Below are 14,825 nucleotides of genomic sequence, written 5' to 3' on the forward strand. Positions count from 1 at the left end.
AGCAAGTGCCCCCCTCAAAGTGCAGATAGTTCAGGGAATTTTTGGGGGGGGGGGGGGGCCTTGTTAGGAACTTCCCCATAATTCAAAATGGCGGTGTGTAAATGTTCACCAACCTTACCTCCCCCCCCCCCCCCCCCTTCCTGAAAAAGAAAAAAATAATGCAATTCATTCAAGAGAAACATTTTTAGTAAAGATGCAGTCTGTGAAGCCCCTCTTGGCACAACTAGTGTTAGCAATTCATTCAGTGTTCCCGTCAACCGCGTTGTTGGTCCTTTTAGCCAGAGAATCCATTCTTGCCTCTTGCCATCATCTGTCCATTTTTGAGATGTTGAAAAAGTTGTACTCATGATGTGTTCGGAGTTTGTTCACGGTGGAGCAAAAAGGCCTAGGTGCATCTCTAAAATCTTCAAGTATCTTCTGGCTTTCGTTACGAATGCATGTCATGAACCAATGCTGTGACAAAGTCACAAGCACATTCAATTATGTCAGATGACAATAACAAAATTGCGAGCATGTGCGGAGTTGATGGCTACCCTGAGTTCTTATACCCCTGTCAAACATGCCTATTTAAGTGCACTTCCGCCGAGTGCACTCGGGCTTCCCAAGTGACACTTAGGCTGCGCGCTGCTAAACGACGAAATAAACTGCCCTTGGCCGTGATGTCAGTTACGATAGCCGGCGTAAATATTACCAGAGTCCTTCAATGCTTTACTGGTCACGAAACTTCGGCGCTCGTTTCATATAGGGACCGCGCGCGCCACTGCAGGCGCCACCGCCGCACAAAGGTCATCCAGCCGCCGCTTTCGCGGCGTATTGGTATGTATGTATTGGCCTGCTCTTGGCGTGCAAACGCTCGCTGCTTTTGGTGTCTGTGCGCTGATTAAGTGTGTTTTTTTCGTAGTAGTTAGCAATGAATAGTCAAGTCATCAGCTGCCTTCAATGGGGTTTTATTTTTCGTAGTAAATTACCGTAGGCTTCGGTCGCGAACGGCAACGGCTTCTGCGTGCTCTGGCACAAGCGCTGCGCCGTTGTGTTTTCGGATTTTTAAATCTCTATTTCTTCTTTTCTTAAAGCAAATGTTGTAAATACCACACATACGGTAGCTGCGTAGTCACGGACTGCTGCGGGCCGATCGATAATACAATAAAAAAACTGAAAGAAACCAAGTACGCGTCGTTCATATACGCTTAATGAATCGGTTGATTGCTCTGGAATGCACAGAACACTAAAAGAGATAGCCCAATAGTATTGTCGTTTCACTGAGTGGGTACATACCTGAGAACATCTAAAACCCTGCAGGAACGCGAAGGATCAAAACACGAAGAGATATTTGTTGCACCATGTGTGTTTCCGCTTCCACGCTTTGCAATTTGCAAAAACAGGAAGCGAAAAAAGGACAATAAAACTGATTTTATCACGCGCAACAAAAATTCAATGTTACGAAGGGAGACAAAAGAGCGTGGTCCAGCGTACAAAAATTTATTTTTTCGCGGTGCGATGTGGAGCACACGGAGGAAACAGAATATTGCCACGTAGCCAAGAACGACGCAAAGCTTTTCTGAACGCTGCGAGCTAGCGAGCTCCTGTTCTACAGAAGACTAGAATGAAACACAAACATCGAAGAAGCAGTCCGCAGTCTGACGTGCACAGATGAACGTCAATAAAGTGAGTTGCGCGGTGTTTGCTATGCATGCATTACTCTCGGAACGTTATTAATTTCAGATCCATGGAAATGGGATCGAGAACATTGTCGAAGAAACAAAAAAATCAAATTGGCGACAAGGTGGCACCCTTTTCATATCAAACAATATTGCCCGACGGGACGTACGACAAAAAAAGCAAACGGGCGCTCCGGTTGAAACGCCAGATAAGAAACCGGAATCGGCCACGCGCGGTTACAAGACGAACCCTATGGGATAATTCGCGGAAATATGAAAAGTAAAAGCACAAGGACGTCCCAAAGCTTTTTTTACACGCGTGCCTGAGCGCAAGATAATACAAGTTTGCAAACAGGTAATGAAGCACCGCTAAAAACTGACTGATATGACAAAAAACCGGCTTTAAGTTAGCCTTGTACAATTCTAGGTCCACAATGCTCTCAAAAGGGTACATTGCTTTTTCCATTCTCACACACAGTGCATTTCCACGCACTGTCACACACTTATAATCGAAGCTGAAATCTCCCGTTTCTTTCCTTGGGATGGCGCGCCTCCATTTCTCTCGCAGCTCCCCGTCGCTCGGTCAACAGAACAAGGAAACATTTTCTGTGGTATCGTTGTACAAGGAACGACATCCCGGGACGCAACACATGTTAGGCATCGTCGTTGCACTACTTAAGTCGCATCACAAGAGCGCGAGATGCACGTTACATTTGTTTTCCCGCACAAAACAAACACAACTCGCCGCGGCTCCGCCGTTCGGGCCAGCGCAACGCCGCCCGAGGAGTGACCTCAGTGAGAGGGTGGCGCCACCGCGCGGCGGCCAAACGCAGCATATGAAGCTCTCCCATTGAGTTACGGAGCAGTTTCGTGACCAGTAAAGCATTGAAGGACTCTGATATTACGCAAAATTACTTGAAATTCCCCCTCTTTATCACGTGAGGAATAATGTAAACATTTCGTTGTGTTTGCATTGTTTAAAATCGCAATCGGTGCCTCGCACAAGACCACAAAAAACAGAGTTGGGACGGCGACTGAACACCAGCGCTGATATCTTAAAACTGTTATTCACTGTGCAGTGAATGACAGCAGCATTATTGTTTGGAGGAAATTATCTGAAAACGTTGAATACAACAAAAATAGGCTGAAGCAGGAACACAATCACAGGGCCACGAGAAACCACCTACAAGAAGTCTGAGAAGGCCACAGAGAACGGCTGCCATGGAGCAAAACACCCACTAGGCGGCGCTGGCACGTTGTTGAGAGAGAGGTTATTTCCTTATTTTTTGTCGCTGCTTCAATTTTTGTAAAAGTAAATAAGCAATATATCTATAATTAACTTTTAACGTTACTTATTATCATCTAAACGCTCGCGGTTTTATGTTACTTTTTCGAATTTTCGGACTTCTGTTCACGTGATTACTCACTCGGCGAGCTGGCCCCGGTAAAGTGTGTTTGGGGACCACACTCAGCTTAAAGGGACACTGAAGTGATTTGTAAACAATGCGGGATTACGAGCGCAAATTGTAGTCCGGAGTCCCTAGGCCCTGTTTCGACCACTCTGAGCGCGTTTACGCGAATTTATTTAGTAGAAAAATCAATTAAAAAATGCTGTCCTCCTCTCTGCACCCTCGCTCATTTTCTTTGGCGTTTTCGTGTGACGTCAGCAGGAGAGGAGCTGGCAATTGGCTGCGCTACTGCACGGCTCGCCGACCTTCCGCGACCAAGTCAGTCGGCCCAACGTTTAGTCCGCCGGCCGCCAACGGGTCATGGCAATTCGCTCGATCAGTTGAAACTAAGCCACAACACGTTTGTGAATGGAAGAATGTGCCTTTCTTTACTTCGTTAGTTTATCTAGCTCCAAGTCAAGGTCGCTTCACACAAGCGCTGCACAAGCGCACATGCGACGCTTCGCTGACTGGTACGCCAGTAGGAAAATATAAGGCCTCTTGAAGGGGTAGAAGAGTCAGCGAAGTCAATATAGGTAATAAGTAGGGATGGGCGAATATTCGGAATTGTCGAATATTCGATCGAATAGCTCTCTATTCGTTATTCGCTTCGATCCGAATGCAGGTATTCGATATTTTCGAATTATTCGATGCTCCCGAATAGGCAGCTGAAAGCCAAGCTTTTCGGTCAAGCTTTCCAAGAGTTACCCCAGGCTTGGCTCAAGACCCAGCGACGCGGACATTTCTATTATCAGTGCCGGCACTGCCGAGTTGCTGCCTTGCCTAGAGGTTCGACGAAGCTCTCGGCCGCCAGCACACTTTAGGTTAAAAAAAAAAAAAGGCGGCACTGAAACGACACCGCTCCGAACATCGCGGCACCAAGCCAGCAGACTTGTACAGGCCGCCATTTTGAATAGGCTCGCACAGCGCGGCAGTACGCCGCACTAAGCGAGCCTATTCAAAATGGCGGCCAGCCACTTGCGCTTTGCTTGGCTACGGCCGAGGATACTAGTGGCTACAATACTTCTTTTTTTAAGGGGGCTCACTGGTCTTAAACCAAAAAAGTTTATTTTTGCAGTTATGATGATGAAAATTGGGGGGCACATGTAGTTTCTCATTCTGATTGTAGATATCAAGCTTGTTTTTGAGTAAAATGATTATATTCAAATTTATTTGGATTTTTATATTCAATTTTATGACAGCCTTTGTAATAAAACTGCTGGAGGGATGCAGCTAAACAGGGAACCAGTGAACTGCGCACAAATCAAAGAGTGCAATAAGACTAACATTATCATTCTATCTGGTCTGTAGCAGAAGTTACGACCATTTGAAGTTTGGGCCTGGAAGATGGCAACCAGAAAAACCGGTTTTGCCTTCCAGGCCCAAACTTCAAGTGTTCGTAACTTCTGCTACAGACCAGATATAATGATAATGTTAGTCTTATTGCACTCTTTGATTTGTGCGCAGTTTACTGGTTCCCTGTTTAGCTGCATCCCTCCAGCAGTTCTTTTACAAAGGCTGTCAAAAAATTGAATATAAAAATCCAAATAAATTTGAACATAATCATTTTACTCAAAAACAAATTTGATATCTACAATTAGAATGAGAAACTACATGTGCCCCCCCAATTTTCATCATCATAACTGCAAAAATAAAGTTTTTGATCAAAGACCCTTGTGCCCCCTTACTTCTAGGCGGCGCTTAACTCTGCGAGTTTCTAGGCGGCGCTTAAACTTGTGAATGAGCAGCCGGCGGAAACTGCTGCACCTAGAGCATGTGGCGCAACAGGCATTTCTTCATGAAAACTTGTGAATACAGCAAAGGAAAGCTGTGTGTAAGATTTCGCAATAAATGTTCAACTGGTAATAGTTTTACACAATGCTGTGCCTACGTGAGTTCTAATTATTAGAAAAAAATGTGTACATTAGTCAGGTCACAAGTTGCTCATTTGTCTTTGTGATTTGCAATTTGCACTATTCGAACTATTCGATTCGAAATTATTCGACCAAATCACTATTCACTTCGAATTCGCTTCGAACCTCAAAATCTATATTCGCCCATCCCTAGTAATAAGGAAATGAAATCAACTGATATTTTTACCGTACAGCGTAAACTAGGGTGCGGAAAGCACTTTCTTGCGCTGGGCGAACAAGCACAGCGGTCAGCAGCACGACTACGCATCTGCGAACGCTTTTCCATCTAAGAAATGCAATTGCTAGACGTGAGCTATTGTGGAAACTCGGGGGACGCTTACTGCACGAGCGCAATACAACAAATAGTCACCTGAGCTGCTTGAAACACTAAAAGTAAATAAAAGTGTAAACTGGTTATACATTAAATACCTTATATTTCTATTGTTGGCAGCGCTCTCGCCCGTGTGGTTTGGAGCGCTACGTATATCATCACAAGTGTCTTGCCCGTCACAAGTTTGAATCCCCGCGGTTACAAGCTTTTTTTTTTTTATATATATATAAGGTAATTTTTTTGTTTTTCGCCGATGTTTTCTATACTGAGTTCACCTTTTTTTGGGCCGCAACGTTCACTGCTCCACAAACTAGTCCGCAGAACTCGCGCAGCCTGGCACTGGCGCGCTAGCGAGTTCTCGTTGGCGTGCTGTTGCCATAAGCACCGACTGCTTGCGGGCAGTGGGCACAGGCCAGAATCAACAGACCCTTGGCCTGGTGCGAACATGCTTTTTACGATATAGGCATGAGTGAGGCAAGCTCCAAATATGGGGGGAAAAGCGCATGCATTTGTGCGTCTGCGGGGACGCGGAGGGCGTTCATGCACGCGTAGGCCTCCGCTAGTGAATGCTACGATTCCAAGCCGTCCTGCAGGAGGCTTATGTTATGCAGTTTACAGCCGACAACATGGCAGAAGCGTGGTGCTACGATTACTGGGATATTGAGAATGCCCATCCAACGACGCCATCGGATGTCAAACATGTTGTTTTACAGAACCGAAACCGAAACTTGTTTGATTGCTAACCTTGGGCATCGTCCAATCACGGTGCCCCCTCCTCCCAACGCCACAGCTTAGTTGGTGTGGCCGCCGCAAACCGCGCATGGTAGTTTTTCTTCTTTCGCGCTTTGTAAAATAATTACCTATTTGTCAACCGGATAAACGATGAAGAGTGTGCTAATTTGAGCCAGTCTACGCAGTGCAAGCAAAAACGGGTGCTTGACAAAGTCACTTCAGTGTCCCTTTAAAGTGCGTTCCTTGTAAAGTGTCATTCGCGTTTGCAGTTTAGCTGCTCCCGAATGACATTTTGGCCGAGTGCACTCTGTGTAAGTGCACTTAAATAGGCACGTTTGACAGGGGTATTAGATTGCATTCTGGTTTAGCCAAGAGCGCAGTCAAAAGTGTTCCTGGGCAGTTTCAGTTTCATTGGTTTGGGCCATCAACGGTGGTTGGGGTAGGGGGGGCGCTTGTTCGGTAATGCGTGAAAACTCAAAATGCTCAGGTAATGACAGGGGGGCGCTTGTACGGGTGGGGCGCTTGATCGGTATTTTACGGTAGGGGCATTTGAATTTCTCTCTCTTAGTGGAAACAGTATAGGAAGGACTGCTTTGCAGGGTTTCCAATACATAAGCCATGGTTTCCATAAAGGCTGTGGCACCCAAGATATTCCCCAGTTTTATCTGTAATACCCAAGGCACGGCACTGCTATGCACAAGGTCACAGATCCGATTCCCGACTGTGGAAAGTTTTTTTTGCACAGCTGAAATGTGAAAGAGCTAGAAAGCATGAAATTTTGTCCCAGTGGGTCGAAATTAACCTGCAGTCTTCCACTGTGGTGCCCTGTGTAACCAGGGGGCAGCTGTGGCACGTGACACCCTGATTGGAACCTGCCATTGATTTTTCAGGATAATCAGCGTTCGAAGTGTTTCTAACTTGTTTTCCAGCAATGTGTACTGTCTCGTCACTTAGGGAGTGCAGGGTTACTGTTGTTGAAAGAGCAAAAAATTGGGGAAATGCTTGCAACAGCATTTTATTTTAGTTAAGCCCCACTTTGCGTTCTCTGTTTTGTTCAGGTCCACAGCCAGGCCGACCACTTTGGGGGTCCACCCGCCGAATTCCAGAGCCAACAGTGAACCTACAACCCTAGAGTCTGGCTCCGAAGTCTCAGACGGTGAGCGCAGAATGGTCCAATGATGAATGTCGACGTGCAATGTTAAGAGAAGAGCTGTATATGCATGCACACATGCACAAGCAAAACAAATAATCAAAGATCAGGGGGGCCACATGGGTCATTGGGACAGAAAATTTTTTTCATAATTCCCTGCTTCTTCGCCACGAGTGGTATCACAGTGATAGGAAATTATCAAGAGGTACATCCCAGCATGTAGCGCAGCTAGAAAGATCATTTATTTTGCACTGTGAAGTTGAATGTTTAAACCATCCAATAACGGAAGCAATAACGGAAGCAGAAGTTAGAATTGATGTAAACTTGTATGTTATTGCAAAACAAAAAAACTGCTTCCTACATTTCATTCTCCTCAACTTCCGGTATCTATTCATGCCTTGCTGGAAATTTTTTGTTGAATAGTTTTTTTGCTATTGTTCTCAAGAACAATCAAGGAAGATTTTTAATTAACTTGGAAACTAATTACCTCACATCAAAACTAATTGGATATTTGACATCAGCTAACTGAACAAGCCCATGAAGATTCATCAAAATTGGTTGGAAAGCAAAAGAAAAAAAGTTTCTAAGACCAATGTAGGCTGGCAGCACTAGAAGTAACAACCGTTTTGAAGCCTGGGAGACGTTTGCAGATGTCAGCGCGTTGATCTTGATGATTCACCAAGGCCGTACAGGTGTCCTTGTATGGATGCAGGCTGACTTGTATGCTCCTTAGAAGTGCCACTTCTGGGGATTGTTTTTGACTGGCATGAGCTCTGCAGACCTACCATCCTTTGAAAGAGGAATTAGAATGCATAAACTTCCATCTGGGGTAGTTTGCCTTGGCTGGTTTGGAATAGTGCAACGCAAAGAAGGGCCATTCTTGTCAAAATGTTCCCTTGGTTTTTTTTGCTATCCCTTTGTCATGCGCAAACGTAGAGCGCACATTCTTGGGACTTCTTTTCCCAAGCTGCAAGGAGCAAGCTCCTATGGCTGTCAAGTCTTTCATATTGTGCATGTCTACTTTGTTTGGCATGTTCAGATGTTAAGGCCGTGCTCCTGAAAACATCGTGCTTTAGCTACTGTTATCACTGATTGGTGCATTAATTCATTGCATTAATGCTTGGTATGTGTTCAATGAAGGTGTGTAATGTCGAGGGCATTACATTTTCTCCAGTAATTATGCAGTTGCCTTGCAGCTTGAGCCCTGAGGAAAACTGATTTCTCTCTCACATTGAAATTAGACACCAAAAAACACTGAATCAAAGAAAAAATAAATATATTGCAAAATTAAAAAATATATATATTTGAAATACATGCACACACATGCACAGAGAGATAGATATAGAGAAATTGTCAGTTACATTTTCAAAGAATTTTTGGGCTTCAAAAATCCCCTCCTGTGCAACATTTGCAATTGCATTATTTATGCTGTCTAATTGCGGTATTCTTCAAGCACAGAAATCTTCTCATGGGTTCCTCCTTACTGTTTGTTTCGGTAGAGCATGGTTACATAGCTTGTTAAGGCGAAAGCCTTAGAAAGTGTCTCATCAGATGAGAAAGTGATTGTAGCAGTGCCAGTTCGGACACGTCTGAGCGTGAAGCCATAGATGTCGTCATCGGCATCAGTACGAATGATACCAAAATGGCTGCCACTATAACGACAAAATAAACGAAAAAAAATCACATTTGGGTTCGTGCAGAATTTGAACTTTGGTAACAAGAGCAGGTGGCAAGTGTGCTAACCATAGTGCTGATCTGGCACCCTGGCAGATAGCAACGAAAATTGGCCTGGAGTGTGCCCCGTGACAGATGCACGTGGTGGCACGTGTGTAGAACGACTGCATGCAGAGGAGAGCTCTGACTGTGGGGAGGCCGCCGTGTAAAATGCGGTCGTCTGCTTGTTGGAGTAGTTTGCATCAAAAGATGAAGAAACGAAAGCGAAGAAAGGGACGCCAACACAGCGTAGCAATAAAAAAAGCCTCCAAGAATCCCAGGCTTCCACCTTCAAGGCACGTGAGCCAACTTACCTCTTTCCGTACGGCGCCATAGGCCATCAGACACGGAGGTCCGATAATTTCAAAGGTCCCGCGAAAGCTAAAAACGGCACCTGGCGGACAACTTACGCCATCTGGCGTATTTATTGACAACTCATTTTTCTATTTTATTATGTTTTGTTGATATTTTGCACGCAGAGACCGCGCCAAGAGTGAAATTTGAACCCGCGGTAGCGGTGAGTTGTGTGAAAACGGCGTCCGCTGTATTTGGGCTGTATTTATAAACAAAACGGGCTTCCTATCTGACGACTGCGGCTTTCACATTGATGCGTAGGGTCTGGACAACGTAGGTAGGGATATTTTCCCAAATGCGCCGCATCATATCACGTTATCACCTTCATGATAGCCTTGCACTCGTGTCAGATTACCGCTACGGAGCGATGCGCGACACTTCTCAAGGTCGCCGGATTTTAGATGCGACGCATCGCTTTAACTCGCCTTGTCCCACGTCGTTGTCGCGGCGTAGTCCGCATCCTCGGTGCGGCAGCTGTGTGCTCTGCCGCTCTCACCGCAGCGCCATCTGTGCGTCAGCGCGGTCAGCTCGCTCCCATCGCCGTGCCAGCTGTGCGTTAGCGCGCAGCTTGCGCTTGCGCTTGCGCTCAGTTAACACATGCGCATGCGCTGCTATGCGCTGCTCTGTCTCATTCCGCTGTCGTTCCGCCGCCGGTGCTCCGATGACATCGTCCGATGATTTGAATAACGCAACGGCAACCCCCGATGCGTCGCATCTACCCCATGGTTCCCCTCGCGGGAAGATGGTGTAAATTTTTTTTTCTGGTTTTTTACCCCTAAAGTGAAAAGGATTTTGTGTCAGAACACAAAAAAGTGTGCTTGGATGCATGACCGACTTACACTCAAGTGGCTTCAAGGAGTGGCACATCTGTCAGTTCCGCTAGGTTGACGGGCCCACAAAAATACAAAACTTGGTGTACAGCGTTGATGTATATATTGAATCATAGCCAAGAAATGTAGGAACAATTTGTATATCTTAGAATTCCTAAAATAATTTTTAGGCTCATTACAATCACCTATATACGTTGCGTGTATACTTTTCTGTGCATTTTTTCTGATAATTTAACTAATAAACTGTAAGTAATTGTACCTTTCACAAAACTGCTGGTATGTGTTTGTAAGAGCAATCTATAAGCTACAATTACATGCATAGCAATGCTAAATGTGTCAGCTAGCTCAAGGGAAAAAAATAGTTTTGTGGAAGCACTCAAAATTGACCGTTTTTCCGCCGTAACGAAAAGTTTTAAGGGGGGATGTGGCAAGTAGAACAACTTTTTTTTATCGACCGAATTTGATCAAATTTGGAGTACTATTTATGTAACTAACCATCCTAACTAAAAAACTGTTACCTCTGTACATTTTAAGTTAGAAGACTAATTACCTCAAACTTGCATTCAGCATAATTAACTAATTAGGCGAGAACTCAACAGGATCTTTATGTCTGTGTGATCAGGAATGTCTATTCTGTGCAAAGAAGCTGTTAGATTATTGCATTATATTCTTTAGGTATGAAAAAAGGACAAGAAAGGTTTCACTTTCAAAATCGGAAATAGTTTCATGTCAAAAAGAAAGTGAAACTTGTCTCTATTCTTGTTCTGGATATCTAAAGGAAATAAAGCAATAAGCTTCCTTACACAAAACAGACCTTCCTGATCACACTGACATAAGCATCTTGTTGAATTCTTGCCTTATTAGTTAATTAATGTTGGGGCGGCTTTGTGAAGGTAATTAGTCTGGTAACTCAAAAAGTATAAAAGTATTTTTAAGCTGAATTCAGTTTTGCTGTTAAGATAGTTAACTACATAAATGCTCGTAATTTGATCACGTTTCGTCCATAAGTAACAAAAATAGTTTTACTTGCCACGTCCCCCCTTAAAGGAGCCATGAAGAGAAAACACAAGTTTGGTTCATTCGAAAGATTGCCTCGTTAGAACCATAACGACACCACTTATAACGCAAACTTCGCTCAAATAAGCTACATAATTAGGAAAAAAGGAAATGACCATGCGACCCACCAGCTCATTTTCCGCAACAGAACCTGTGATGTCACTTGGGAATGCTCTGCGATTGGCGGAGGCCGGCAAAAGCAAACGCATGTTAGGCAGGGCTTACAGTTTGCATAGCGAGCTAAATGCCCGCGAAACATACTGCACATTCTTTTTATGGCAAAGAACGGTGGAGTAAACGGTTGAAGTTCCGAACGAACACGCAAGCGTGTGCGCCAATGCGTACGAAACTACCGCCTGGCCGAGCTCGACATCTCGCCGTCGCGCAGACGAATTTTCGGGTTCGAGGCGCTCTGACCTTGGGGGAAAAATGCCGTAAACACCGCACATTGACGCTCGTATCTTTCTGGTCGAAGCAGAGAGCTCGCGCGAACGGCTTTCCATACACGACACTGGCCAACTGGCATAAGCGATACTGCTACTGAAATTGAACTATTATTAACTGTAATAAAAATACGGCACATACGTACCAGTCTGTATTCGTCCGTCGCGACGGGGCTGACGAGGCAGCGGTGCCGACGGCAGGCCGTTCGTCTGTTGTGGCTATCGCGGAATGGTCGCTTTCCCGTCCACCGCGTATCCCACAACTCTTGCCGCTCGTGCACTAAGAAGCATTGAGCGTTCAAGTGGTGTGAGGTTGTTAAATGAAAGCCCGAGCTCCTCGGCGAGAGTTTTGTTCTCCGGATCAGGCGATTCCATGACTAGGGCTGCGGGTGCACTAGGTTTTACTAGCATTTTTAAAATGGCCGCCGTCTCGGTCGACTCCCGCGTGTGGGTGCTATATGGAGTCGACATACTAAGTATCTGTTTCATGGACCGGCTCTATGACGCCATTGTACACGTCACGGAATGTTCAATTTTAGCGGGAGATTTAAAATTTTGGCTTAAATTGCCTTATTTCTCAGTGAATAAAGCATCATTTGCTTCCGGGAAAGCGCTTGGGGTACTATGAAACACCTAATCTTTCGAATAAAACAAACTTTTGTTTTCTCTTCATGGCTCCTTTAAAGGAGTACTGACACAAATTTTGACGCCTAAAAAATGGTATAATTTGCTTCATTAGTTTGTACAGATGCCTCACAGAAATTTTTGAAGCGATCCGAGGCAGGGATCACATCTAAAATCGATTTTGATTGTCCCAGCCGCGAGCTTCCACAAATTGGCAGCACTAGCGAAATCGCTTTCGGCGTGACAAAACATCGGCCGGCGTGTCTGGCCGGTTCAGGGTGACGTCACATAGTCGTTTTCGGAACCGGAAACGATATCCTGCGCTGCTGTTGTCGGTGGTATTCGTTTGGGCAGGAGACGTGCGGGTGTAGCTGTGTGAGCAATGCTTGTAAACTTTGCGCACTTTGCGTGTTCGACGTCTTTGCTCTTCACTTCGTTGCTGGCGCATGGTGTTCCCTTGCCCTGGTGCCGAAAACTCCGCGGTGCCGGCACCCGCGGCGGCGCGGCAGTGCGCGTCGCCGAGCTCGCCCAAGTTGTGCTATGGCAAGCTCGCGGAATGCGAGGTACTGCTCGTGGAAGCCTGTCCGAGCAAATCGACGACGACGCCAAGATGCATTATTTTCCACGCGACGACATGCAGCACTAAATGTGGACTGAGTTCGGGCGCGGCGGCGGCCGCAAGAACTGTCGCCCAAGCCAGCGGGCTCGGCGTTGCTCGGGTCGGCTTGGGTGTTGGGAACTTCAGGCTTAGTATCGTGGCGAATATTTGATCGCCGGTATCTGTACAACTGCGAATGACCATCCCTTACACAACTTTTCACCACACTATCATCCCCTTTTTCACATACAGAGCTTTATTTTGGCAATAATTTCCGTTTCAGCGATCGGTGACCAAGACATCTGCCGCGGCCTGTTTTGATTCTAGCGCGCAGGTGGCGCCATCTTTCGGCCGCTCGCCGCACCGCAGTGCCGGCAGTGCTGGGTCGGAGCGCCGAACCTCCGCTGCCGGTCAGCGTAGGCTTACCATCGCGGCAAATATCTGAACGCCGCTTTTAAATTCAGCGCTGGTAACAATTTTTCACCACACTAACATCTACTTTCTCACATGTGGAACTTCTTTTTCGCGATCAGATTGATTATAAGAGTGGCGACAAGCTGTTGCTATCACGGTCTGCACCGGTTCAAGCCGCCGCAGTGATATTAAAAAATGGAAGACGGCGAAGACATCGCCGGCCTAATCGCCTGGCCAAATAAAGTTGCTCTGTCTGTCGGGTGGCAGCGACTCATCCGAGTCTGGCGATTCAGAAGACATGTCGACTGCTCGGGCGAGTGCGGACCATGTGCAATCGTAGCAGACGATGCGGCGAACGTCCCTGACGTCACGGGTGAGACCGTGACGTCAGACTGGCCCGCTTGCAGGCTGGCCTTCGAACGGCCGTTCTCCTGCGCGGCGACCGAATTTGAAACTGGTTGCAATAAACGTGCTATAATTAATTCTGTGTTGGCGGCTGACAGCTTTCGGTTCGATTTTCGTAATTTCTGGGCCAATAGGTATTCTTTACAGCATAAAAACTGAAAGTGAGAAATTTAGTGCCAGTACACCTTTAAGTGCTGTGAGGAATTTTAGTGTGCGGCACTTTGGCGGCCACTACTATGGTTTGGCAGCGGCGATGGCAACGGTGATGTAACCAAGCGAGCGAAGACAGAAATAAAATGGCGGGAGAAAGTGGGGCAAAAGTCTGAGGGGGAGGGCAGTATGCTGACTGCCCACGAGATGCTCATCGGAGTGTCTGGCAAAATGTGAGGGGGGAGGGTGGCAAGCACTGCTATGGCATCATCTCTCTCACTGCCTCCCCCTCGCACTTTTGCCAGACACACCTCCTCCATTCGTGGCTCATCTGAACCACGGGACATTTGCAAACCAACACGATTTGCAACAACATGCTTGGTGGCAGCGACGCGCCGTGAGGTAATGGCAGAGTATTGAGTGCTGCTGTGTGTTCACTGATCACACGATCACTTCCTGAGATGCAGAAGATATGCGCCGTGACCGAGAAGACTGCAGTTTGCACTGTGCACAAAATTCGCATTAGGGAGTATAGTAATTGTCAGTGGTTTTTTCTTCTGCTGTCTGCTAGATGACACGCAGTGTTATTCTTCACTGGTACGGTTTGATTGAAGGTTGTCTTGTTTCTTTTCTTCTCCTCCCGCCAGAGGAGACGGGTGTGCCAGGCGGCAGAGGGCGGGCCCCTACCCAGCGAGCCCAGCCGAAGGGCAGCAACCAGGCGTGGTCCTTCCGGGGCATCAAGAAGAATGCCATCACGCAGAGCCTGAACCTGCTGGCCCCCGGCAGCAGCGGCGGCAGCCGGCACGACAAGGAGATGGTGCAGCTGAGCCAGACGCTCGTCCCACGTCGACCCAGCACCGAGTCGACTGAGATGCCGCCCTGGCAGAGGCATGACAACGGTCCCAGGGGACACCAGGTGCGGGGCTTGTGCTTCACTCTAAGGCCATGGCGGAACGGAGTGCTGCCGAATAACTTGCATTGCCCGGGCAGCTGTAACATGCACCGA

General features: G+C 46.6%; 1 protein-coding gene across 3 annotated transcripts in view; it reads left to right on the forward strand.

Moving 5' to 3' along the window:
* Positions 1-14,825, forward strand: part of Tbc1d5 (TBC1 domain family member 5) — a 45,980-nt gene that overhangs the window by 24,817 nt on the left and 6,338 nt on the right. For all 3 annotated transcript variants that reach the window (XM_077706212.1, XM_077706213.1, XM_077706211.1), the window contains exons 15-16: positions 7,141-7,238; positions 14,467-14,735. In XM_077706212.1, the coding sequence (XP_077562338.1) occupies positions 7,141-7,238; positions 14,467-14,735 (367 nt within the window). The remainder of the gene's footprint in view (positions 1-7,140; positions 7,239-14,466; positions 14,736-14,825) is intronic.

The sequence above is a fragment of the Haemaphysalis longicornis genome, unplaced genomic scaffold, assembly GCF_048455015.1.
Source record: "Haemaphysalis longicornis isolate Haplotype H1 unplaced genomic scaffold, Haemaphysalis longicornis Haplotype H1 scaffold_4, whole genome shotgun sequence".
NCBI classification, from domain to species: Eukaryota; Metazoa; Arthropoda; class Arachnida; order Ixodida; family Ixodidae; genus Haemaphysalis; species Haemaphysalis longicornis.